This window comes from Xiphophorus hellerii, chromosome 4 (assembly GCF_003331165.1).
Source record: "Xiphophorus hellerii strain 12219 chromosome 4, Xiphophorus_hellerii-4.1, whole genome shotgun sequence".
In the NCBI taxonomy this organism is placed as follows: Eukaryota; Metazoa; Chordata; class Actinopteri; order Cyprinodontiformes; family Poeciliidae; genus Xiphophorus; species Xiphophorus hellerii.
Window position 1 is genome coordinate 41,277 of NC_045675.1, and position 23,158 is coordinate 64,434.

At 46.0% G+C, this 23,158-nt stretch overlaps 2 protein-coding genes across 7 annotated transcripts; both read right to left on the bottom strand.

Annotated features, from left to right (window-relative positions):
* Positions 1-283: 283 nt before the first annotated feature.
* LOC116718533 (tubulin polymerization-promoting protein family member 3-like) lies at positions 284-3,653 on the bottom strand. The gene is made up of 4 exons (XM_032560557.1): positions 3,525-3,653; positions 2,173-2,373; positions 1,849-2,002; positions 284-664 (listed from the first exon to the last, which is right to left on the bottom strand). The coding sequence occupies exons 2-4, from the start codon at positions 2,358-2,360 to the stop codon at positions 467-469; spliced, it is 540 nt and encodes a 179-aa protein (XP_032416448.1). The 5' UTR covers positions 2,361-2,373; positions 3,525-3,653; the 3' UTR covers positions 284-466.
* A 2,202-nt stretch (positions 3,654-5,855) lies between these two features.
* zdhhc1 (zDHHC palmitoyltransferase 1) lies at positions 5,856-18,267 on the bottom strand. 6 transcript variants are annotated; one of them, XM_032560549.1, is made up of 11 exons: positions 17,718-18,267; positions 16,532-16,774; positions 15,415-15,590; positions 14,851-14,952; positions 14,243-14,367; positions 14,008-14,163; positions 13,818-13,933; positions 13,653-13,750; positions 12,948-13,060; positions 12,719-12,799; positions 5,856-6,870 (listed from the first exon to the last, which is right to left on the bottom strand). In XM_032560549.1, the coding sequence occupies exons 2-11, from the start codon at positions 16,742-16,744 to the stop codon at positions 6,425-6,427; spliced, it is 1,626 nt and encodes a 541-aa protein (XP_032416440.1). In that variant the 5' UTR covers positions 16,745-16,774; positions 17,718-18,267; the 3' UTR covers positions 5,856-6,424. The 6 variants fall into 6 exon arrangements, with proteins under 6 accessions (XP_032416440.1, XP_032416442.1, XP_032416438.1 ...); XM_032560551.1 differs by having other exon boundaries at positions 12,719-12,797; positions 12,952-13,060; positions 16,532-16,921; XM_032560547.1 differs by having other exon boundaries at positions 16,532-16,921.
* Between the last annotated feature and the right edge of the window lie 4,891 nt (positions 18,268-23,158).

The window sequence follows — 23,158 nt, forward strand, 5'->3', positions numbered from 1 at the left end:
TGTTTGAGTTTAATCTCTTCTTTAGTGCAACATGGATTAACCTGTTGTAGCTTCTCTCTGCCACTAGGGGGCGCCACACACCTGCAAACTGTTTGTTGCTGTTGGACATTTTTCTACCAGAATAAATAATTTCCTCTTGGAATATTTAATTTTTTAGATTTTTGAGCTTCTAATTTATATGATGTTAGTTAAAATCATCTGAAAATATTTTTTTCTCCAACTCAACATTTTCTATTCAGCTCAGAAATCTAACAGTGATTTAATAAATCATATTTTCATGAACTCCATCGGATGTGAAGTTTATTACAGGAAGGAGACATTGTGAAACAACCTAGAAGCTCTAAATGTTGTTTATTAATTCCTGGTTCCACCAGCAGGTGGACCGGAGGTCTGTTCAGCTCCCTCCATGCAGGGTTTGGTCCAGTCCCAGAGGACTTCCTCTGAGTTTCCAGCAGGGGGCGTCTCCTCACTTGTCGGCGTCCTTCACCTTGCTGTCGTACGTTCCGGCGTCCTTGTACGCGTTCACGTAGCCCGTGTGCTCCACCAGGTCTTCGCGGCCTTCGCGGCCTTTGCCCCGGCCGCTGTCGTCGAAGCGCTCCTTGTGGGAGCCGGTGTAGCGGGACGTGTCCGTCAGACGGTCCACCGTTGCCGTCTTCGCCACTTTCTGAGGGACACAGAGAGGACAGGAAGGAAATCGGGGGACAAGTGCAGCTACTTCCTGTCTGCTCCGCAGAATGCGACAGAAAAGTTAGGAGTTCCTGACGAAGATGAATTTGATCAGAAATATTTAAATAAAAATCAAGATTTCAAAAACACTTCAATACTCATGATTCTAACTGGAAGACAGATTATGAAGAACCCAATCCAACAGCGAATGACTGTTTGGTTAAAAAGCAGCAACTAAAGTCAGTCAGTTGGTTAGGGTAAGGGTTAGGGTAAAGGTTAGATGCTTGACGATCCCCAGATCAGAAAAGAAGCATCGTCTCTTCCGACATTATTGAGTCTCCCAGTTTAACGTAGATAGAAAACGTCTGTAGAGCGGCCTTAACGCCCGGCTCACACGGTTCACATCATCCCATTTCCTCCTTCCACCATCTCAAAGACACTCCGATTATCAGTTTTAAAATTAGTATGAGGAGATTTTCCTGCCGTGTGTTCAGAGTTTCAACATGTGGGATCATCTTGACCCGATATCGCAGCGTGAGAGAACGCCGCTTGTTGAATGTGACATTTAGCCAATCAGAAAGCGAGGTGATGGAAACACTGAGGAGAAACACAAAAGACAAAACAACGTGGAGGAGCAGAAAGTCCAGTGGACGTTGGAGACGTCTTTGTATCTTTTTGTCCATTAAATATAGTACACAAACTGCTTTCTCCTAGTCAGCCATCTTTGTTTACTCTGAGCTCATGTTGGGTCTCGAGAGATGATCTCACCTGGATGTTTTTGAGTGAAAAGGGTTTTTGTGTGAAGAGCTGCTCCTACCATGAGGCTCAACGTCACACAGTACGACCAAACCTGCTACATCCAGGAAGCCTTAAGGCTGCGGGGCGCTGGGGGGAGGAGCTTAGGTTTGAACATCGTCTGACGGTTTCTAAATCTTGCAAGTGAACCAGCTGGACGCCTTGAGGTTTATTCCAGTCTTTGTGATAAATTTTGTTTCATTAGCAGTTCAGTGATTTTCCTCTGAACATCTTTTATTCTCAGAAAGTCAGATTAGCAGAAGCTAATCGAGGGTCGGACACTTTCTGCTCTAAACTCGCCCGATCCAGCGTTTCTAGAAGCCTTCAGTTGGAAACAGAAACTAAACGAGATTCAACTGAACAGGAAACGTCTCCACGAAGGCTCACCGTCACGCCGACGTTAGTCGGCTCTTGGCCCTCCACCAGCTTGTGAATGGACTGCAGCGCCGCCTCTTTACTTTGACCTTTGAACCTCTTGGGAGCCAGTTCTTCCAGCGCCTGCTGGAACTCCTTGTAGGTGATGACCCGAGCCGACCTCTGTCTACAAGACACAGAGATATTCCATCAACAACCTTCATCTCAGACCTTCACCAGAACCTGTATTCACTCCAGAACCTCCAATGGATCCAGCGCCAAACTGAATCTGCTGCTTGTTCATGAGCCATGAGAGGAAACCCTGGCCCGATGTGGATCCGCTGCAGAAAAACTCACTTCACTTTGGAGAAGACGATGTCCACGTCGGTGCCGGTGACGCTCTTCCCGTCGATGACCCGGCAGTCCTTGCACAGCTTGGCCCAGGCCTTCCCGGTCAGCTCCCTGCCGCTCGCCTTCGTGTCTCCGTAGACGGAGAACCTCTTGAAGGCCACGAAGAGCGGCTCCGTGTCCGAACTGACCGCCATGATGAGACGACTCCTGAAGAAGAGCAAAGGTCAGTCAACGCACCGTCACTATGAACATTTACATGTGAAAACTGTGGAACAGAACCCGGCTGACAACAGGAAGTAGGCAGAAGATCTCAGAAATCAACAAAGCATTCCATAACAGATCAGAACCAAAGACTCCATCAGTCTAGAAACAGTTCAAGAACCAGAACCGTCTCTAAGGTCTCCAGAGAACCACAGAAGAATCATGGTCCTCACCCGGGCCAGAACCTCTTACAGCTGAACGTCCGACGGTCAGTTCTGGATCTTCAGGGAAATCCTCCAACACTAAAATCTGACGCCTCCATCTTGTTTCCATCTGGTGAAACAGGAAGTTGCTCTCAGTGTCTTCAGAGGTTTTTGTGTCGTTTCCCTCAGTGGTTCTTGGTGCAGCGCCCCCACAGGCCAGGAGGGGAACAGGTTGGTTTGACTCAGAACCACAGCAGCTGGAGGTGGAGCAGATGGTGGAGTTCTGGGTCCAGTAGAACCGGGTCGACCGGACTGAAGGACGAAAACATCCTGAGTCGAAGCCGCTGACCAGAACAGAACCTCTCTGCAGCATTCTGAACCAAATGGACCTCTTCACCACTTCACCAGAACTATATGGACCCTTCCTTCCCCACATTAAATGACATCATATTAATGCAGATTCATGATCTCTGACCTCTGCAGACTAATTCATGAGTTATAGAACGTCAAAGCTGTACAGTTGGGCTAAGAAGGTAAAGATGGACATCAGAGCACTGGACCAGAGATCCTCCAGGTTTACTGGAGACCTGAAAGAAGAGTGGAACTGGACCTAGACCAGAACCCAGCAGAAATTTGTGATCATAAAAATCAACTTGCAGGTCGGATTCAAAATAATAAATCATCAATAAAATCCTTCCGGCTGTTTTGCTGCAGTGATAACGTTGTATGATGGCAACCACACACACTCACACACTCTCTCTCTCACACACACACCCACAGTTTTAATCCAGTTTTCATTGCAGGTCTCAAGCAGTAAGATGCTTGACTAAGCAGCAGTTCTGAGGTCCGACCCGGTTTCTGGAGACCAGAACCCAGCAGGTCTACCGGGAAATCCTTTCAAGGTAAAACCTTCAAAAACTAAAACAGAGTTTCCCAGAAGGTCAAAGTTCAAACCTGAGCTCCTTGATGTCTCACGTCCTCCTGCGTCTGTCTCCGTCTGTCCTCTGGTCCGAGGCGCGCTCCGAGGCGCTTGTTATCGTCTGTTTACCCCGTCGCCATGACGCCAGCCTGTCCCACATCAGGGGAGGGGCAGCGAGGCAGAGGAGGAAGAGGAGGAGGACGAAGCCGGGCAGTTCCCAGTGCTTCAGGTCAGAGGTCAACACACACACACACACACATTCCCTTAATGAAGCCACAGTGAGAGGACAGCAACAGATTCAAACTGATGGAAACATGATGAGGTCAGAGGTCACATTCTGCTCCTAGTGAGGCAGAAGCTATCAATAATCAATCAGTTTGATTATCTGCTCCATCATCAGTCAGCAAAAAAACAACCAGGATGTTTGTAAACTGAAACATAAACTTCTGTTTCTCAGTGGGAAATTGAAGCTCTTGAACTTCCTGGATGTCCCACAGCTGTTGCTGTTTGTGTGGCCATTGCCATGACGACCATGGTCCACATCCAGCCAGACAGAACCAGCAGCTCCTGATAGACCGACGACTGTAAACATGCCAATGCGAGAGAAAACGTGTTGGTGATATATTGGCAGAAAAAATCAATAATAATAATTACTGATCAATTATCCAGTTAATTATTGAACCAATCAATCGCTGTAAACACCTGATAAGCTTCGTTTTATCCATCTTAGCTAGCTAAGCTAATGTGCTCCAGTGTCTGTCTGGATGTACTCCAGTACCTCAACCTAGATGCAGCCCTGGAAGGATGGCCATGAGAGAGGACGGATATGAGGACGGCATGAGAGGTCACCTTTAAGACTCCGTCTCACCAGCCTGCAAGGATAAGCAGGTTCAGATAGTGGGTGGATGGATGGATGGATGGATGGATGGATGTCTCTGTCCATCTGTCTTTACTGATCCAGTTTTCCCTGCTCTCTGTCTGTCAGGCGTCTCTTTGTGTTCCATGATTTTAAACTGAAATAAAGCGACTAGAGATTTTGGTCTGGATGTGTCTGCAGGACGGAGTTATTATGGAAACCTGTCCTCCTGTTGGCTGTTACGCCTCATTCACTCTCTAAAAACCGCGGTCTGGCTGTGTGTGTGTGTGTGTGTGTGTGTGTGTGTGTGTGTGTGTGTGTGTGTGTGTGTGACGGGTCCCTGGTGTTGCTCTGTGAACTTCCCACGCTGCTTGGTGTGTGTCTTTGTGTGTGTGTCACATACTTCTCGCTGCCCCTCCTTCGTGATTGACGTTGTTTTGATGTTGTTGGAGGCTGGTTGCCAGAGCAACCACTCCTCATCCAGGGAGGATGATGACATGCAGCAACACACACCGATGATATCAGCTTGTCAAAATAAAAGCCTGAGGTGTTGCTGGTGACTGACGGATCATATTGGTTGGTTTTAATAATGAGTGTGTGTGTGTGTGTGTGTGTGTGTGTGTGTGTGTGTGTGTGTGTGTGTGTGAACCATGTATTAGATGCATTGTGGGGACCCACTGCACCTGCTGGGGCCTAAAGCGTGGGCCCCATGAGGGGAAACGCTGGTTTGGGTTTTGGGTTCAGGGTGAAGTGAGTTTGGGTCAAAGGTTAAAAATGAATGGAAAGACAGGAACCAGCAGCAGGACGTGATGTGGTCCGGTTCTGGTGGAGCCGGGTGGCCTCTGGTTCTGAGCAGAGTCAGAACCAGAGGTCTGGTTTTAATAAACGTCAGAACCGCTGGGTGTCGGGATGAAAAGTTCAGCTCAGCTTTTAGATCCAGAAGTGAAGCTGAAATGGGTCGGTTCTGATGGTTCTGGTTCAGACGGAATGAGAACCCAACATTCTCTGAGCATTTGACACAAATTCTTCCTGAGGTTTTCAGTCATTGTGTTGTTGACCTTTGACCCCAGATGGCTCGGTTGGTGTGAAGCTGAAACCCGGAGCGTTCTGACAGAACTTCCTGTGTTGTCCACTGAGGGGCGCCGCAGGGCTCTGGACTCGGACCCCTGCCCCTGCTGTTATGCAGGAAGTTCTTTGTTCCTCGGTTTGTTGGAAACCTCGGTGACCTCCGCAGCCTGAGCGAGGCTGCAGGTCAGAGGTCAAAGGCCTTTCCATGTCGCTTGCTGTTCGGCTCACTTCCTCTCTTTCTGAACGTTTTGCCTTTGTTAACGTTTAGCGTGTTCATGTAAATGTGTTCTGTAAAGAAAGTGATTCGTATGGAAATCAATCCAACCTTTTCTGCTACATTTTTCCTTTCACCAAACTTTCCATTAGTATTGTTGCATGCACCAATCGAGCTGGTTCAGTAAAAATGATTTATGTTTTTTGGTTGTGATGAAGAGGAATATGCGACTGTGGATCATAGTTTATTGCAAACAGTGACATCACACAGGTGACTCCGCCCCCTTGCTACTCAGATTTAAAGGAGCAGTTCACACCGACAGATTCAGACTTCAGGTCAGAAGCAGGAGGATGAAGAGAAGAGGCACAGCAGAGTAGAAACGACCTCTGACCTGGAAACCTCAGTGTTCTGCTTTCTTTGAGCTGCAGTTCACAGTTTAGCCACTGGGTGTCGCCACACAGATGGCAGTGAAACACTGAAGTGATCGGATTGATTCACCAAATATATTGGTCGAGTCTGAGTTACCATAGAAACCAGGAGACAAGGTTGCTAAGGAAACAGCAACAATAACATTTGATCATGTGAAGCACCTTGATCTGCTTTGACTAAAACCCGATGAACAGCGTCCGATCCGATGGGGTTGAAACTCACAGGAAATCACCTTAGCTTTCAGATTAAAAGTCATGTCCACCAATAAATACACACAACCTTTCACAATAAAAGTCCCTTTCCAACAGCGGCTGCTGTTTCAGGACAGAACTCGGTCCAGGAGGCTGGACCACAACCAATGGACCCAGTCAGGACTCCAGAACCGGTCTGGATCCGATCTGCGTCCAGCCGAGGACTTCGGCCGTCTCTCCGCTGGTGCGGCTGACGAACACGGACGGCGGCTGCGTTGACGCCATCTCAAACCTCAGCTGGGCCGTGGTTCTGTTCCCTCGAGAGGACGGGTTCTTTTTCCTGGTCTTGTGGAGCACCGGAGCGGGCCGGTCTGGCAGGGGGCCGCGGGCCCCTCGGGCCAGACGGCGGTCCGCCCGGCGAGACGTCCCGGTGGCATTTCCGGAGGACGAGGAGCCCAGCTTGGCCAGCGCCACGGGGATTTCCTCCAGGGACTCGGCAGAGTCCGAATGGTACTCGGCCGGGGGGGCGGCAGCCTGGATGGGGCCCGGGGCCGGGGCGTGTTCTGGGGGGGCCCTCATAGGGAATGCTGGGAAAGGAAGCCGCTGACCCTGGGAGGACTCTGCTGGAAAATAAAAGGACAATGGGATCAGAGGTCAGAGGTTAGGGACTTTAGATGAGCTCATCAGTAAATATCAGGGTCATGTTCAGCCATGAAACTTAAATTCAACAGTTTCCCATGTTTTGTTCTTCGAAACTTTTCTGAACTTAGTAATACTGCGCGAGCAATTGGACCGCCAATGCAAGGCAGTCCGCTGGCTCCAGCAGAGCGTTACTACGGCACGTTGGAACATTGTTGGAACCTCGTTTTAACCTTGTTGGAACCCTGTTGGAACCTCGTTTTAACCTTGTTGGAACCCTGTTGGAACCTCGTTTTAACCTTGTTGGAACCCTGTTGGAACCTTGTTGGAACCCTGTTGGAACCTCGTTTTAACCTTGTTGGAACCTTGTTGGAACCTTGTTGGAACCCTGTTGGAACCTCGTTTTAACCTTGTTGGAACCCTGTTGGAACCTCGTTTTAACCTTGTTGGAACCTCGTTTTAACCTTGTTGGAACCCTGTTGGAACCTCGTTTTAACCTTGTTGGAACCTCGTTTTAACCTTGTTGGAACCCTGTTGGAACCTCGTTTTAACCTTGTTGGAACCCTGTTGGAACCTTGTTGGAACCTTGTTGGAACCTCGTTTTAACCTTGTTGGAACCTTGTTGGAACCTTGTTGGAACCTCGTTTTAACCTTGTTGGAACCCTGTTGGAACCTTGTTTTAACCTTGTTGGAACCTTGTTGGAACCCTGTTGGAACCTCGTTTTAACCTTGTTGGAACCTCGTTTTAACCTTGTTGGAACCTTGTTGGAACCCTGTTGGAACCTCGTTTTAACCTTGTTGGAACCTCGTTTTAACCTTGTTGGAACCTTGTTGGAACCCTGTTGGAACCTCGTTTTAACCTTGTTGGAACCCTGTTGGAACCTCGTTTTAACCTTGTTGGAACCCTGATGTTTTTTCATTCTTCTTCTTCTGTTTCTCAGCTGAAACGCTGCCTGCATCCTGCCCTCCTGAAACTTATTAGAACTTTTATTCTCATCCAGCTTCAGAACCACACTGCTACTCGGTTACACATATTCAGGCAGATTCACCTGTAGGTGGCGCTATGATAGAAATACGGGTTTCAACTTACAATTCTAAAACTCAATGTTCCATTAACAAAATTTATGTGTTCAAAGTTTCTTAGTAAGAGACAGATGAGCTACTGTGCAAAAGGTTTTGGCCTGGAATTCTTTTTCAGCAGAGAGCCATGAAGATTGCACTCGTCAAAACCAATCGCCCTCTAGGACCAACTGTGAACCAAATGAAACCTAGCACTATATACCCTATAGAAGAAACAAAAAAAGTCATCGCAGAGGATTTTTGAATTTTTCCCCAATTAGAACATAATTAAACATCCCTATGCACATAGCTGCAAAATTAAATTGCCCATAATTTTGAAACCGTAAAGAGGATTCAAAGATTCTTTATTGTCATACCAGCTTTGCTTGTTTGTGGTACAACATTTTGACCGAGGTCCCAGACACATAAATAAATAATAAAGTGATTTATGCTATAAATGTAAATAATTTAAAGGCCTGGTGCTCTTGCTCTGGATGCTCCTCAGCCTCCTGCCTGAGGGGAGCAGCTGTGTGCAAGACGGGTGGAGTCCTTCATGACGAGGAGCGTTCTCCTCCTGCATCGTGCTGTAGAGGTCCATGGTGGAGGAAAGGCAGCTCCCCACAGTCCTCTGTGCAGCCTTGACCAGCCTCTGCAGAGCCGTCCTCTCAGCAGCAGAGCAGCTGCTGTGCCACACGGTGATGCAGACAGAGAAAGCTCTCCACCACACAGCGATAGAAGCTCCTCAGGACTGAGTTCCCAAGTCCAGCTCTCTGCAGCTTCCTGAGGAAGTAGAGATGCTGGTGGACCTTCCTGACCAGACAGGAGGTGTTGGTACTCCAGGTGAGGTCACTGGAAATGTGAACACCCAGGTACCTGCAGCTGGAGACCACAGCTGCTCCTCCGATGTACAGGGGCTGAAGGGGATCCTTGTCTCTTCTGAAATCCACCACCATCTCTTTGCTCTTCTTCACGTTGATGCAGAGGTTATTTTCTCTGCACCAGGTGTTCCACCTCCTCTCTGTATTTGGACTCATCACTATTCATGATGCGTCCCATTACTGCTGTGTCTTCGGCAAACTTCACTATATGACAGCTGGGGTGTCTTGCCAAGCAGTCATACGTCAGCAGAGTGAAGAGGAGGAGGCTCAACACGCAGACCTGTGGCGAGCCAGACCTGAGGGTGATGGAGAAGGAGACGGTGTTGTGGATCCGGACAGTCTGAGGTGTGTTGGATGTAAGAATCCCTGCTCTCCAGGTGGGTGAGGGCTGTGTGGCATCAGCAGTGAATCGGTTCTTCCTATAGGCGTACTGATGGGGGTGCACAGGGATGTTAATGGAGTCCTTGATGTGGTTCATGACTAGCCTCTCGAAGCTCTGCATGACTACCCATGTTAAGGCTGTAGGCCGATAGTCATTCAGGCTCGTTACTGTGGAGCACTTGGGAACGGGGACAATAGAGGCGGTCTTTAAGCAGGTGGGCACAGATGACAGTGAGGCGTTGAAGATGTCCGCCAACACCTCAGACAGCTGATGTGCTCAGTCCCTCAGTACTCGCCCTGGGATGTTGTCGGGGCCTGCAGCCTTACAAGGGCTGATTTCCTGGAGGGACGTCTTCACATTTTCTGTGGTCACACAGAGAGACGTGTCACCAGGTGATGGTATTAGTTTGGTGCTGAGCGAGATATTAGGATCCTCAAAGCGGGGGTAGAACTTAAGTGCATCTGGCAGTGAGGGGTCCCTTGGGCATCGTGTATCCCTGATGTTGTGGTTAGTGATGCACTTAATGCCCTTCCACATCCACCGGGGGTCGTTGGTGGTGAAGTGACCTTGAATTTTCTGGGCGTATGCGGCTTTGGCCCTCACAATGCCTGCAGCCAATTCTTTCCTCGCTTCTCGGATTGCTGATGCCTTCCTGTCCTGAACGCAGCGTCCCTAGCTTCCAGCTGAGCTCTCACCTCAGCACTCAGCCAGGGTTTCTGGTTCGGGTAACAGGTTACTGTCTTGGTGGTGGTGACATCATCAGCACACTTGGAGATGAAACCAATGACAGAGGAGGTGTATTCCCCCAGGTCCACTTCTCCTTCATAAGTAGCTGCCTCTATGAAGACCTGCCAATCTGTGCACTCAAAACAGTCCTGGGCCACACAGTGACTGTCTTCTTCGTTGGTCTAACCCGTCTCATCAGCAGATGACATGCTGGCACCAGCAGGACGGAGATGTGATCAGAGAGGCCAAGAAGGGGGCGAGGAAGAGCTCTGAATGTTAGTGTACACACAGTCCAGAGTATTGTCTCCGCATGTAGGAAAGGTGACATGCTGGTAAAAACCGGGCAGAGTGTTTGTTTCACGGGATTATAGTCCCCTGCAACTGCGCAAAAAGCCTCCGGGTGCTTCATCTGCATTGAGCTAATGCTGTCATTCATACAGGTTCTTCGAGGCTTCATTATCATTAGCACCCAGTGGAGTGGGTCGCTTCGGAGCAGCAGCTTTTTACTAGTCCACAGTTCGTACACCAACCTTCATTCACGTACACACAGAGTCCTCCTCCCCGTGATTTTCCCGACCGTTGGTCGAGGTCCGCTCAGAATAAGTGAAGACCGTTGATCTGGAAGGCTGAGTCTGGCATGTTGCTGTTAAGCCAGGTTTCCGTTAGGCAAAGAACAGCACAGTTCTTCATCTCTGCAGAAACCCTCAGCCTCAGATGTAACCAGTGAGTGAACATTGCCCAAGAAAGAGAGTCATAATTGATGGCTTCCTAGCTTCCTAGATATTAAAGTAGGGCTTAATCTCATGAGCTAGAAAGGTTAATGCACCTCTGTACGCCGCCATAGCAACAACAAAACAAATTCAACAATTTCCTTCGTTCCACCAGTTACAAGCATTTCAACCATGTCCAGCTAGTTTGTCAACTTTCCACCAGTAGGTGGCACTGTAAAACCACTGATCGGACTTTTGCCAAACTTTCCACACACCACCACACAATCCTAACTAAATTGCACACACTAGTGGTACATATCAACCTTCGTCGAGTAAGAATCTGTGCTGCCTTGTTTAAATAACAGCAAATCAAACTTTGACACTGAGTGCTCTTAATGCTTAATGTTGTTTTATGCATATATAATTCAACAGAACAGCATTGACAAAATTCAGCATAAATGACAAGCAAGTTTGGTCATTATATCATTATAATTACATACCTACGATATCTTCCATTATTGTTTGAAACGAAAGATAATTATTTTTCATTAAAACAACATGGAATATGGGGACATGGAAAGGTCTTTATATTATTCCAGATATTAACACACTGATAAATGTTTTGTAATTTTTATGATCAGTACAGGACTTATTTGAGCAAAGACGTTATGTCTCTCCAATTAAAGCATTGCCTTCAGTCTCCTTACCTCTGGTAGAGAGAGGAAGCTATTGGTGGATCTGGAAGAGCAACTGAAGTTCCCCAGCCACATTGCTCAGACACACGTCCTTGTGAATGGAGGTCATCAAGCAAACCGTGCTGCTGGAGCCGAGAGTCCAATGGGAAGTTTGAACAAGAGTCTAAGAAAAGATTCTCCAAGAACGCATGGCTGATCAGTGACTGCAAGCAGGCAGGTTGGAGAGCAACATGCTTCACATATGAGGTTGGTTGCAGAGCTTTTACGGCTCACTCTTTGGCCAGAGCCTTGAGTAGTCTTGGCATCGAGGGAGAATGCAAGAGGAGAGCCACCCATTGCACCACTGAAGCAGCAGAGATGGCCTCAAGATGGGTGTGGCTTAAGAGAGGAGAACTGTGGAGTCAATGTAGCTAATTAGCCATCTGGACCCAAGCAGGGACTGAACATCCCTGGATGGGTCACCTGGAAGAGGGTGTGTGAAGATGAAAGACCCAAAACACGCAATGATGCCAGGAACATCACTGATGACGTGTCCAGACGCATCAGTGGACGTACTTACACATGAACACGCTGAGACATCAGTGGCAGCCACTAAAGACTGGATGACAACCATGTCCAGTGTAGCGACTACTGGAGAGTCAGAGACAGAGTTGGCTGCCCAATAAAGCTACGATTGACTCAACGGAAAGTATTAGCACAGGGTGCACCGTCTCTGTGACTCTGATCTCCCTGGCCATGAACACCCTCATCAAGTCTGCGGAGCCACAGTGCAGACCCGAAGGTGGCCAAAGCTGGTATCCAGCTGAGGATGAACAGGAAGTGGAGGGCAGAGGAAGGACCGAGCCGAGCTAGGATCTTTTCCAACTCCTCAGATGGACACAGAGGGAAGGAGAGACGCCGCCATATCCAAGAAGAGGATATAGAGTGTGGAGGAGTTAAGATCATGCAAGACAGTCGGAGGCAACAGGGTGTGTGGGAGCCCCGCTTCTGCACGCTTTCTGTTCTTAATGGAAAAAGCCTTGGCTCTACAGGAACTCGACGGGTTAACTTTGCTCCAGAAATGAACGTCTGGCTGATTTTATGATCAAATTTCGATTTTAAATCAGCACCTCTACAAATAGTGAGCGATCAGATGTTCATTAAATGCATCAGAAGTCCCACTGATTTCTCTCTCAGAGAATCAACCAGCAGCTGGAAGCCTCATCTCTGCTCTTTATGTAAATGTTCATTTTTCTGTTTGGGCCTCTGAGCCAATCAGAGGTCTTCATCATCCAGACCCGAGCAGCAGACGGCCGCTCTCCACGCTGGAGCTAACTCGCAGTACACAGCTAGCTCCAGAGCCTGCGGGTCGGCCGGTAGCAGAGAGACATGCGAGCTCATACCTGGGGGCGGAGCTACAGGTGAGCAGTGCTCTCTGGTCACCTCCGCTGGAACCTGACGCCCCTTCTTCTTCTTCTTCTTCTGTGGTATAAAAGAGATAAACACAGAAAAGTGACTGAACAGAACCAGAATCATAAAGAGCGGGCCAAACGGAGCAGGACGAAAATGCTTCGAAAACAACATGGTTGAGATGAAACAACTGTTTGGGTTGTCATGATGGTGTGTGTGTGCTGACCTGTGTGTGTCGGTGTGTGTGTGCCTTCAGCTCTGTGGAGGCGATGGGCGGAGCCTCCTCGTCATGGACCGGATTGGACGCGCTCCTCCCTCTGCCATTGGCCAGGAAACTGAAACAGAGAGGGGAGCTGACGTGACGGTGCAGTTCCTGCTGTGACCACCAGGGAGCAGATTTGATCTGTTTTTTCCACATTTCTTGGTAAATTTCAGAGGATTTTAAGGTTGAAGGTTGTAGGTGAGACTCAAAGACTGTACTCCAATCAGAGTAGCATAACTTCAACATGTTAGTATTAATACATTAAGCTTTAATTGATCAAGTGTAAAAAGTACTTGGTAAAAAATTGTCTCAAGTACAGAGTAACTAATCATAACACATAATTTAATATTTTAAAGTCATGTCATCAGATTCTTCTGTAAAAATTCTGGTGTTCTAAAGACTAATACCAAGATATTTATTTTTGTCCGCCACGACAGTTTAGCTGCCCTCAATATTTCCTGTGTTTATTTTGGTCATTGTTGTGACACTTGGTGTCGATGTGTGTCGAACAAATCGCGTCACGTATCGGTTCAATACGGGACGTTTCCCTACAACACACACTCCCTCAGCTCAAACACACAGCACACTCTCCGTTTGCTTCCTGGGAGTCGGAGACAGCAGTCTCCATGGCAACAAGGACCCCCTGCTCTGGGTTTGGACGTTACCTGGGGACCGGATCGGAACCAGCACAGGTTTCCGCCTGTTCCTGCTGGACGTCCAGCTGGGGGTTGGTATAGCCCAGCGTCCCTGAGTAGTTCACATCCTGTGGGGACAGCAGAGGCGTCAGGACGCAGCGGCGGGTTGGGCCGTTCAGGTGAGCGGTTCGTTACCTGGACGACGGACGGGCGTCTGCTCTGCTTAGCTGCGGCGGCCATCCTCGGGTCTCTGCTGTCCAGGCGGTGGCGCTGTCGCACGATGTACTCATAGGTGCTGAGTCTGTTCCACACTGAGGAGACACACGGCTCCGGGTGAGCCAGAGCGGCCGGCGGGGGACGCAGGTGAGGCAGGTGAGGCTCTTACTCAGGTAGATGTGGAAGCAGAGCAGGTGGCAGAGAAGCCCCGACGACAGCAGGCCCATTGCCATGGTAACGGCAGCCAGAACCGGGATGACGGCAGCGGCTGACCTGAGAGGAGCTACCGGGAGGAAGACGAACCACACACCTGTCTGATTCTGGACTGTGGACACAATAAACACATTCCGTCTCACACTCCAAGCTACAAGCCTTGTTTCACGGGGTCAGAGGTCAAGTCTTACCCAGGAAGTGTTTGTCGGTGCGCAGGTTGGATGGGTCCCTGAAGAACTCGACGAAGACGTAGGAGGCAAAGACCAGAACCAGAGACACGCCCAGCAGAGCGGAGACAACGCTGTGGAGGAACAACCTGCAGGACAGGGGGACACGTGAGGACACATGTCCTGCCCCGCCCCACTGCAGTGGATCAGCCAATCAGAAGTCACAAAGAGGACAGTAACACAAGTGTGACCAACGTGGCGTCCAGACGGAGCAGTAAGGAACTCGGTAATGACGCAGCAGAACTCCGGTTCCCTCAACAAGTTGCTGCAGCTCAATAAGTGAGAATATTATACAATATTAAGTCACACGTCATATTCATGTTTTCAACACTATCTTCTGTTAATTGTGATGATTTTCTGCTTCCAACCAATGAAAACTTCAGACCAATGAAAAACATTTTAATACCCAAATCTCCAAGCAGTAGAGCTGGTTTCTGTCAAAAGGTTGGATCATAATCAGCTTTTCATTTACTGACATGTAGCTGCGCTTCAGACTGACAGGAGGACTTGGAGTTCCTCGTGTTTCCCTCCTCCAACCCGCCAGCTGACATGAGGAAACAGGAAGTACTCACTTGTAGTTCCTGCTGCCCACACAGTTGTTGAGCCAGCGGCAGTGGTGGTCGAAGTTAGCAACGCACTTGTTACAGGCGCTGCAGTGTTTCGACTTGGGTCCCCTGAAACAACACACATTCCAAGCTAAGTAAAATACTACAATCCCCAGAATGCAATGCAGCATGCCAGGTTAAATCTGTTTCAGATATTTGATGAGCAGCAGAGGATCATGGGAGTTTTCCAGTCCCAGGAGACATCTCACTGACCTGGTTTCAGCTCCCATCATGCTCCACCTCACAGGCACTTAATGCCACGTGTTGCCCCCGGCCCCCGGCTGGAAGGGGACAGAAACAGCAGCTCTGTCCTCCATGTTTTACTGATCATGGCGGTTTTATGAAGCCGTGTTTTCTGAGCAGAAGCTGCTCATGTGAGTCAGAGCTGAACCGGCTGACTGAGCTGCTGCTGCTGTGTTTGCACTGAGCGGCCTGCGGGGGGCACTCCGACCTCCTGAGATCGATTTAATGACTCCCTAAGCGGCAGCGCAGGTAAACACGCCTGAGGCGGTTTGTGAGGCTGTTACTCACACATCCACCTGGCACAGGTAGCAGTGGCAGTTCTCGATGACGTGTGCGTGTTTGGAGCGGTCGAAGGCGGGGACCGGCCCTCTGTCGCTCCTCATCCTCACGTTGAGGTCGGCCGGGTCGACGGACACGGCCAGGACGTGGACGCACAGGTGGGACACGAACAGGATGCCGGTGCACTGAGCGGCGGTTAGGGATCAGCAACAGGTGGAGACTAGGAGACACCTGTAGACCTGGAGCCGGACTTGGCCACAGCAGCTGAGCCGCTCTGTCCCGCCGTTTCCTGCAGCTTTCGGTGTTTTTTGTTGCTGCATTTCTGTTACTAATGTTTGAAAATCATTAGTAAATGATCACAAGTTGAAAATTGTGATTGAAAATCACAATTTCACACTTTTTTTCACACTTTTAGAAGAAAGGACGTTAATAACTTTGTTCACTAGTTGTTAAAAACCATGCAGCGATAGGTGTAAACATTTACATGAGATAATAATCCAGCCGCTCACGCTCATCATCATCAGCCAATCAGAGGAGACGTTGGAGCAACAAGCCCCGCCTACTTAGGAGCGGCGACGTTTGGGAAAACTGAGAATTTCCAGAAGAGTTATGAATTCAACACAATGAAATGACGTAATGAAGTAAAGCCAAAAACCAACATCCTCCTCCTGCCACTTCCTGTCGTCGTCTTCTGCGTTTCCGCCAGTAGTAACATTCGGCTGTTGATCATCTGACTCAGATGAAGCGATTAAAATGTTTCCATTGCAGTTTTGAGAATAAATCTATCTTAATGCAGCTGAAAACCACTTCATCCCAGCGCCAAAGCTTTTTATCAGAACCAGAGTGTTTTCAAAATTGTTGTTTCCATTAAGCAGGTTAATTTTCATAAATTTTGTGTAATTCTGTGGATAATGGAAACACAGCTGCAAACTCCGGATCTTCTCTGGAAGATCCGGAGTTTGGTTCGGCTGAGACCAGAACTGAATGACTGGATCAGGAACGCCAACATCCGATCCACTAAACCCGGCTAAACCCGGCTCTATGTGCTCAACCGACCACAATCTCAACAAGAGGTACAGGGTGACATGGTTTGACCTCTGACCCCGGCCGGCAGCAGGAAGGATACGATGTAGCCCGCAGGGACCCAGTGCGGCGGCAGCAGCGGGACGAACACGCCGAAGCCGGTGACGGCGAAGTAGATGTAGAGCAGCCAGGCCAGCAGCTGGAAGGGGTGAGGCGGCCAGGTCCAGCCGTTGGTCCGCGAGCAGAGCGGCACCTCGGAGCGCCGGGGGTCAGGGGTCGGCGCCGTGCGGTTGGGGTTCCTGCCGCACACCTCCATCCCTGAGGGGGGGTCCTCATCAGTCTGAAGCTTCACCCAGAACCAGAGTCACTAGATCCGTTCAGCTCCTGGTTCTGGGATCACTGGTCTCTTTACTCCAGACTGGTCCAACTGGTCAGTGGTTCACATCTGGAGCTCAGATGATTGTTGGGATGATCACCAATAACTTTATAAAAACTGATCAATAAATAGAAACATTTAAGATAAAAACCTGTTTCTGTAAATCTGTTCCACCAGAACCGGCCGGGTCCGGGTTTTAGCTTCACCTGCTTCACAGTCTGAAAAATAACCTCCAATTAATCACCTTTAGCATCCAGCTATTGATCAGCTAATCAATAATTCATCAGCCGATCAGTGAAACACAGTGGTACTCTCCACTGTCGCCACATGCTTGGTGATTCCTGCTGTCGGCTGGGTTTAGATATTATAATCAACTGACTCAGATTGTTCTGATAATAATTAGAACCGAACTGGACCTGAATGAGACCAGTGATCCACTAGAAGCTGACAGGACATGGACCAATAGGAAAGCTCCCTTAAGATGATGTCAGGATAAATAATCTGCACTGAACTGATTTACAGTTAGAGACATATTTCCTAGAAAGCAGCTGGTGTTATTTTAATTCATTTTTTAGCCTGGAATCTTTCACTGTTTTCATCATTAAATCGTTAAACTGGACATGAAAATATCCCGACAGAAATGATCAGTTCAAGCTGATTCAGTGTAGCGGGTCCATCTGACCTGAGACGCTTCCTCTGGACCAGGGGAGCCCAAAGTGGGTCCCTGAGGTTCGGCATCCGCACCTGGATCAAATGATGGCTCGTTAGAGGCCTAACAAGAACTCTGACCTGCTGCGAAGGTTGTTGGTACCACCAGGGAGAGAACTAAAACGTGCAGGATGCCGGCCCTCGAGGACCGACTTTGGGCACCCCTGCTCTAGTCGAACCGAGCCCGGTTCTGGAGGCAGCTCACCTGGCTAACACGATTGGTCGGGTCTGGGTTTCAGGTTCGGTCCGCGGCGCTTCATCTCATCCCGCATCCCTGGGTCGGTCTCCGAAAGGAGACGGGCTGCTGTCCAGAAAAATCGGGTCAGTACTAGGCCAGACGGTCCCGGCCCGGCGGCTAGCTCAGCTCCATCCCCGCAGCAGAGCCCACAGTCCGGGAGAGGTAACGAGGTCTAGCCCGCTCTGTGGTCCAGTGCTAACTGGCTAACTAACCCGCAGGGCGCCGGACTGAGCGCCCACTCCGGCCACAGAAGCGTCAGCCTCGGCAGAGATCCAAACCGCTGCCGGAAATATAAATTTTTATTAGAAATCAGTAAAAATATATATATATATATATATATATATATATATATTGTAGAAGCTGCGCCTCGGTCTGCTGTTCCGCTAGCTGCGCTGTTGTAGCCCCTCACCGTCACTTAGCCTTGTACGCTGTTTCCTTGGTAACGCTCCAAATCTGCTCCTATTGGTCAACGTCAGCCAGGACCCGCCTAGCGACGTATGACGCATCGGGGTGATAAACTCTGGATTACAGTCTTGGTAAGGTCCATTGGACCTTAAAGTTTAATAACGAAATCCTGGAGCATCTCAATTTAATTTGTAGTGATAAAAATCTGAATTCTTACACGGAAAAATGGGAATTCTTTAAATTTAAAGTCCGCCAAATCTCAGTCAAACACAGTAAATTAATGGCTACCCAAAATAAGGAAAAGGAATTAGAAATCATTCAAGAACTTAGTCACATCTGCTCTAAACCGTTTTTTAATGATGATGACAAACAGCGCAAAAAAGTTCTGCAGTCTGACTTACATGATTTTTATACTAAAAAAGCCAAAGGATCATATCTGAGGTCTAAGTGGATTGAAGATGGTGAGAAAGGTTCTGCATATTTTTGTAGATTAGAAAAAATTAGACAAGAAAGAAATGCGATAAATTGCTTGCAAATTAATAATAAACCATGCACTGACTCAAAATTAATATCCAAAGAAATTTTTACCTTTTATAGCAATTTATATTCTTCCGCATATAATAACTCAATGGCAGAAACATTCTATCATTCTGTTCAACATTTGATTCCTAAAATTGATGACAATTTTAAGCAGGTGTGTGAGGCAGACATCACCACAGAGGAACTGGATAAAGCTTTTTATCCAAGGACAAAACTCCAGGCTGCGACGGCTTAACAAGTAACTTTTATAAACATTTTTGGGTTCAGATCAGAACCTTGTGTTTGGATGCTGACAGAACTATCAGAAAACGGCTGTTTGACCCAAACAAGGTGTCATCAGGCTCATTCCTAAACCTGGAAAAGATCCAACTCTTCTTGATCATTTAAGATCGATAACATTATTAAATAATGACTACAAGCTTCTGACACACATTTTTGCTAACAGGTTAAAATCAGGAATATCCCAAATTATTTCTGACACTCAATCTGGATTTATAAACGGGCGTCTATACATAATAATATCCGCCTTATTTTGGACTTAATTGCCTACAACCACTTAATTGAAAATGAAGGCTTTGTATTATTTTTAGACTTTTATAAAGCCTTTGATATGATAGAACATGAATTTATGTTCAAAGCTTTAGATCTATTTGGGTTTGGAAATAAATGTATTAATGTAATTAAAACATTTTACAAAGATACAAACAGTTCAGTGTGTTTTCCTCATGGAACCTCAGAGATTTAAAAAGGTAGAAAACCAGGTTGTCCAATCTCTCCTCTGCTGTTTATTGCTGCTGCAGAAATGTTTTCCATATCAATTAAAAATGATAAATTGGTAAATTATCAGTGGTAGGCAAAGAGTTTTCTATTAGTCAGTTAGCTGATGACACAACTATCTACTTAAATAACCTGAATGAAATTCCCAAAATTCTTAAATTGATTGAAACTTTCTCAAAGGCTTCAGGACTTAAATTCAATTTAAACAAATGTGAAATTTAGCCTCTAACAGACTGTCCTATATCCACTGCTTTTAATATTCCTGTAAAATCCAATGTCAAATATCTGGGTGTGCATATAAATAAAAATAAATCTGATTTAGAAAATCTGAATATTAGGGAGAAACTTCAAAAATGTAAAACTCATTTAAATAAATGGACACACAGAGATTGATCTATTCTGGGAAGAATATTTCTCACCAAAATGGAAAGTATTTCCAGACTTATCTACGCTGCATATACATTAGGAATAAACAATAATTCAGAAATCAAATCTAACAGGATGAATTTTGACTTTATATGGAAACAGAAAACTCACTAAATCAGAAAAAGTAATTTAATCAAACAGTTTAAAGATGAAGAACTGCAAGCTATTGAATTTGACAGCATGAACTTTAAAAATAAACTGGCTTCGGTCATTTCTAACAAATCAAAATGAATTATGGCTCCATATTCCAAGTAAAATATTTTCAAATCTGCGTGGAGTTAATTTTCATCTTAGTTGTGACTTTGACCTTAAAAAACTGCCTGTTAAACTTTCATTCTTTCACCAGCAAGTTTTATTATATTGGAGATTAATCTATAAACATAACTATAACCCACACAATACTCCCTTGTGGAATTGTTGTTACATAAAAATTAATAATAAATCAATCTTTGCACATAATTGGCTGGAACAAGGTGTTTGGTCTGTGATGCATTTATTAAATAATGGAGGGATTCAGTGTTAAATATAACCTGCAAATTAATAAAAGTGAATTTCAAAAAATTATTAGAGTTATTCCCCCAAATATTTTATGCACAGCTAAATGTTTTTATGAGAACCGAGATTACAGAACCCCTGATCTACCTGGACTTCTGATTAATGGACCCAATATCACAGATAATAGACTAAAAAACTCCAAAATTAGGGAATGCTTTATTAGTATTTTGTTTACTTTTGTATCAAATCCAAATTTTATATCGTATTTCTTTTCAAAGGTTCAAATAGTTAAAATTAGAACAAATTACTTAAATCTTCCTCTTCCTCCAAAACCCGAGGAAGTCCACTTTAAAATCTTTTCAGGTGTTTTTCCCTCTAAGGAATTCCTTAGACTTTGATTTGCTATTGATGATAAAACTTGTTTATTTTGTGATATCGAGTCGACTGAACATCTTTTCTGTGAATGTGTTTATTGCAAAGTTTTCTGTTATAATGTTCAGTACTGGCTTTTCCCTAAAACTCCAAACTTACCTGAATTTTCTAAGAAACATTATTTTTGGGACTCTGAGAAAAGAAAAGAAATTTGAAAGGCTACTAAATGTAATAATTATCTTGGGCAAGTTTTTCATTCACAAATGTGGTTTTCTTAAAGCCAAACCATCTTTCCTCACTTTTCACAGGGAACTCTGCCTCCTTTTCTTATCTCTACAATTCATGGACAGAGAACAAGGTGCAGATCTGGATAATACGATAAACTATTTGAAACTGATGGAAAACCCCTGATGTGTTTTTTTTGTTTTGTTTTTTCTTTGTTGTTGATGTTTGTTTTGTTTTTTATTGTTCTTTTTGTTTTTTCATCCTCTCTGTAAGTATGGAAGCAACCTGGTTCGGCTTCTTCAAGTTTTTCAGGTTTGTGTACATCTGATGCCAATACCAAGTTTGTTGTATATGATGATAATAAAAATAAATAAATTTAAAAAAACGTCCAATGGACCTTACCAAGCTCCGCCCACAACGACCCACGTGACCGCAAGTCTCACAAACAAAGCCTGGCGGCGTGTTGTTTCTACGTAAACATGACTGATTACTGCATCATTTCTAGCGGATTTTCACAATATGTCAGCTGCTACATGGACAGAGGAACTAACAAGTTCATGTCAACTTTTTGAGACCAAGATCTACTTTTTCTCTCACCAGCCAGCTGAAATCTACCTCATGACATGAAGACATAAAAATTGTAAATTAAACTCTATTGACTTATTTTATATATCCTTCAGTTATAGCAGAAATATTAAAGTGATAGAAAACCTAATGCAGTTTCTTCCTCAGTGAGACTCTGTCACTGGGAGCAGGTTACTGGTTTCTCAGTCACAAGCTGGTTGCAAACCTGAGGCCAGCAGGTGTCAGTCAGTTATGGTAGATCTGAACTTTGACCTCAATATGAGAAGGTACAGACTGATAGGAGGAACCAAAGAGCTCTGTAAAGGTAAAGGCAAATCTTCTGAAGCTGGGATATAATTCATTTAATTTCACATAATTACCGCGGTAGAAGCCATTTGTTTGTTAACATTTTATGAAATATATTTGTTCTGTTTGATGTTTGTTGTGAATGACGTAAACTCACAAACGAACGAGGTAATTAGTCCAACGTTTAGAAACTACAGCGGCTGTAATGAGCCACAGCAAAGGGAAACTAGAAAATTCCTGAAGAAATTTAACCGGGGCCTGCCAAAGTGTGCCCGTCGGTTTGTGCCTGGCGTTCTGATGCTAGAAATTAGCATCAATGCTAGAGAAAGCTACAATCATATGAGGAGAATCACAAGAATGTTTACTAACATGGACTTGCACCATTCAGTATGATAAAGTAAGTGTATCAGCTAAAATTAGCAAAAATGCTAATGTTAGTGTAGCCGCTCTCATCCGACTCATCTGTTGTACATGTACTCTGCGTTGTGTGTAATCGGCAAAGGGAACCAGGAGACAAGGACACCGGGGTGTATTGCAGCAGTAGGGCAGATTTATTCTGTTTAAAACAAAAATGCATCAGCACTCCAGTTCTTGGGCTCTGGCCTTCCCACACACACCTCTCCCCAGCGCAGCTTGGCGCGAACTCTAGGACTGTGGTAAAACCAACCAAAATTCTCTGATATTCACAAATAATAAAGTAAAATGTCAAGACAATTAAAATAAGACCCAAACAAAAATAATCTGCCCACTAGTTACAATATTTTATAATTCAAACTGAAAATATACGAAATACATTAACCTAACATTCAGATAACATTTTGAAGCAACTCACATACCTGTTTAAAACAAAAATGCATCAGCACTCCAGTTCTTGGGCTCTGGCTTTCCCACACACACCTTACCAAATCAAAAGAACAAAAATGACCACATTGGCACGGTAAACTCAATAAATGTTATTGACGTGGGAATTAAGTGCCCAGTACAGTGCTGCACTAAACATAAAACAGTTGGGGAACAACATATAACAACTTGTGAGTTCAGCAAACATACTTTTAAGGACATTTTGAATACTTTAACAGACAAACAGAAGACAACTTTGTACGCTCACCTCTCCCCAGCACAGCTTGGCGCGAACTGAGGAGGGCAGCAACACACAGGATATGATGAGGAGACAGGAAACAAGAAAATAAAAGCTTCTCCGCCAAAATAAAATACAATTCAAAAACTAAGAAAAAACAAATATACACAGGTAATGAGGATGGATTTGAGGTGAAATATAAACAGTTTTACACACTTGC

Bases quoted from the DNA above. Each gene is read 5' to 3' on its own strand.
- zdhhc1 (XM_032560549.1), bottom strand. From the start codon at position 16,744: ATGGAGGTGTGCGGCAGGAACCCCAACCGCACGGCGCCGACCCCTGAC. The intron at 14,953-15,414 runs GTGAGTAACAGC...GTGTTGTTTCAG, and splicing joins TACCTGTGCCAGGTGGATGT to GGGACCCAAGTCGAAACACT. The intron at 13,061-13,652 runs GTAACGTCCAAA...TCTCTGTTTCAG, and splicing joins GGTTCCGATCCGGTCCCCAG to TTTCCTGGCCAATGGCAGAG.
- LOC116718533 (XM_032560557.1), bottom strand. From the start codon at position 2,360: ATGGCGGTCAGTTCGGACACGGAGCCGCTCTTCGTGGCCTTCAAGAGG. The intron at 2,003-2,172 runs GTGAGTTTTTCT...TGTGTCTTGTAG, and splicing joins ATCGTCTTCTCCAAAGTGAA to ACAGAGGTCGGCTCGGGTCA. The intron at 665-1,848 runs GTGAGCCTTCGT...TGTGTCCCTCAG, and splicing joins CGACTAACGTCGGCGTGACG to AAAGTGGCGAAGACGGCAAC.